Below are 2641 nucleotides of genomic sequence, written 5' to 3'. Positions count from 1 at the left end.
GCTCAAATGTAAAGAGGAAGAAGAGGAAGTGTCCATCAAACAAGAGGAGAATGACATTATTGCTGTGATTGTTAACAGTGAAGAAGAATTGGATTCTCAGTTTTTACAGCTTCATCAGAGTCAGGCTGAGGAGAACAGAAAGGACTCTGGTTTAAACCGGTGTTTAAGACCATGGGTTGAGGATGAAAGCGACGAATCGTCTGAGACTGAAGATAGTGAAGATGATTGGAAGGAGACCACAGAAGGATCAACTCCGAAGACGGTAAAGCACAAAAGAGCATCCATCAATGTCAACAATGGTAAGAAACTGGTCTGCATAGAGTTTTCAGCTTAAAAGGTCACGATGAATCTACCAGGTTGATTGACACTGCATATCATCAACATATCTGAATGTTTGAATTTCCAGACATTAATCCTTAAAGCCAAAAAAATTCAGATTATTATTAATTTTAATTACAGTAGTGCCTTTCTATATCATTGTTCTTTTTTCCACTCCCTCAGTACATCACAGATTTTTTTTTTTATTCCAATCTGGCGACAGTTTCGCTATAGCGCGGTATTTTAGGGTAATTTTTTTTAAAATTCCCAATATTCTTATTATTTTTGTGATTAAAAAAACATTTTCGAAGCTAAAAAAAAAACATCGCTGGTAGCTGTTTGCCTAGGGGAGATCGAACACAGAATTGAGCATACTCTTCTGTTCATCACCCTTGGCTCATGCATCATAGCATCTCTCAGCAACTCCCCTTGTTCACTTTGCGTTGCGCCATTATACATATAGGATGATGCTGTAAAGTTTGTGCTCAAACGAAAACGCTGACACAGATGACAGTTAACAGCCTTTATTTTTTTAACAACATGTGGGCTGCTGTGCTGTGCCTGGCTTTTCCTTTATTTTTCTTTACAGTAATGTGCGATTACCTATGTCCGAGGCTGCACCTACGATGCCACTCCTGTGCTCTCCCTCCTGCAAATCTAATCTAAGATATACGGTCCGTCCATCTTGGCCAGTATGCCGACCGCTGTTCACTCTCTTCTCTCCTTGGTCCCGGCTCCTACAACTGTAAGGAGATGCTTGATTACTCCCTTTGTGCTCACCTGCGTCTACGGCTGCACCGTCGCCACTCCTGTGCTCTCCCTACAAAATAATCCACAGGTCTCCAAACAAATCAGCAATAAAAAGAAGTGTTGATCATCCCAGGTGTTGAAGTTTATTTATTTCCATAATTTCACTCAAAAGTTAAACTTTCATAGATTATAGATTCAGGGCCCACAATTTAAACGATTTCAAGTATTTGTTTGTTTGTTTTTACATAATTTGGGCTTCCAGCTCATGAAACCCACAAACACAGGAATTCAAAAAATTAGAATACTGTGGAGAAATCAGCCCAAATTTTGTGGGTCATGAATGTTTTAAACTGAGTGTCACACACTAAGCAATCATCTACTAAACTCAAAGCACCTGCACAGGTTTCAGGTGTCATTAAATTGCTTCAGTTTGGTTCAATTGTCTCAGTTCAGTTCAATACGAGGAAGACTGCAGACTTGACAACTGTCCAGAAGATTATCATTGATACCCTCCATAGGATGGGTAAGCCACAAAAGTTCATAGCTAAAGTTGTTGTTGTTCACAGAGTGTTGTGTTGACCGTTGGCTTCAGCGGATTATCAAACAGAGAAGGTTCAAGAATCTGGCAATGAGGCAGGAGTCACAGCTTCAAAAACCACCACATTGAGACGCATCTGGGAAATGGGCTACAACCGTCGGGTTCCTCTGGTCAAGCCACTTCTGAGCCTGAGCCAATGTAGGAAGCGTCTCAACTGGGCCAAGGAGAAGAAGGACTGGACTGTTGGCCAGTGGTCCACAGTCTTCTTTTCTGATGAAAGTAAAGTGTGCCTTTCATTTGAGAATCAAGGTCCAAGGGTTTTGAGGAAGATGGGTGAGGAACAGTACCCTTGCTGCTTGAGGTCCAGTGTGAAATGTCCACAGTCAGTCATGATTTGGGGTGCAATGTCCAGTGCAGGTGTTGGTAAATTCCGCTTTCTTAAATCCAAGGTCACCGCAACAGTCTACCAGAATGTTTCAGCGGACTTAATGATTCCTTCTGCTAAAGATCTGTACGGAGGTGCAGAGTTCATATTCCAGGAGGACCTGGCCCCTGCCCATACTGCCAGAAGCACCAAAACCTGGTTTGATGCCCATGTCATGACAGTGCCTGAGTGGCCAGCCAACTCGCTGGACCTAAACCCCATTGAAAATCTATGGGGTATTATCAAGAGGAAAATGAGGGGCACCAGACCCAAAAACAAAGAAGAGCTGACAGCAAGCATTAAGGAAACCTGGGCTTTTATTTAACTCCCAGGAAATGCCACAGGCTGATTGCATCAATGCCATGGTGCATCGAGACAGTGATTAAGGCAAAGGGATTCCCAACCAAATACTGAAGATTGACATATTGTTTTTAAAATACCATACTGGTTGATTGATTTGATGTAATACCAATTTCTTTTTTTTTTCTCTGCAGAAACAGAAGTAAATGGTGATTTCTCCACAGTATTTTCATTTTTTGAATTCCTGTTTTGTGGGTTGTAGAAATAAACCAGCCACTAGGGGACACAAACACGCGTTTTACAGACATGGT

General features: G+C 41.8%; 1 protein-coding gene across 6 annotated transcripts in view; it reads left to right on the top strand.

Moving 5' to 3' along the window:
* The window catches only part of LOC112488291 (uncharacterized), a 4564-nt gene extending 1968 nt beyond the window's left edge, over window positions 1-2596 (top strand). The window contains exons 3-5 of one of the 6 annotated variants that reach the window (XM_025063790.1): window positions 7-299; window positions 865-888; window positions 986-1610. In XM_025063790.1, the coding sequence (XP_024919558.1) occupies window positions 7-299; window positions 865-888; window positions 986-1149 (481 nt within the window). In that variant the 3' untranslated portion in view covers window positions 1150-1610. Of the gene's footprint in view, window positions 1-6; window positions 300-860; window positions 889-985; window positions 1611-1634 lie in introns of those variants that run through there. The other 5 variants (XM_025063791.1, XM_025063792.1, XM_025063793.1 and 2 more) reach the window with 5 other exon arrangements.
* Window positions 2597-2641: the final 45 nt, after the last annotated feature.

The sequence above is a fragment of the Cynoglossus semilaevis genome, chromosome 16 (assembly GCF_000523025.1).
Source record: "Cynoglossus semilaevis isolate Cse_v1.0 chromosome 16, Cse_v1.0, whole genome shotgun sequence".
Taxonomy (NCBI): Eukaryota; Metazoa; Chordata; class Actinopteri; order Pleuronectiformes; family Cynoglossidae; genus Cynoglossus; species Cynoglossus semilaevis.
This window is presented reverse-complemented; position numbering and strand designations above follow the sequence as displayed.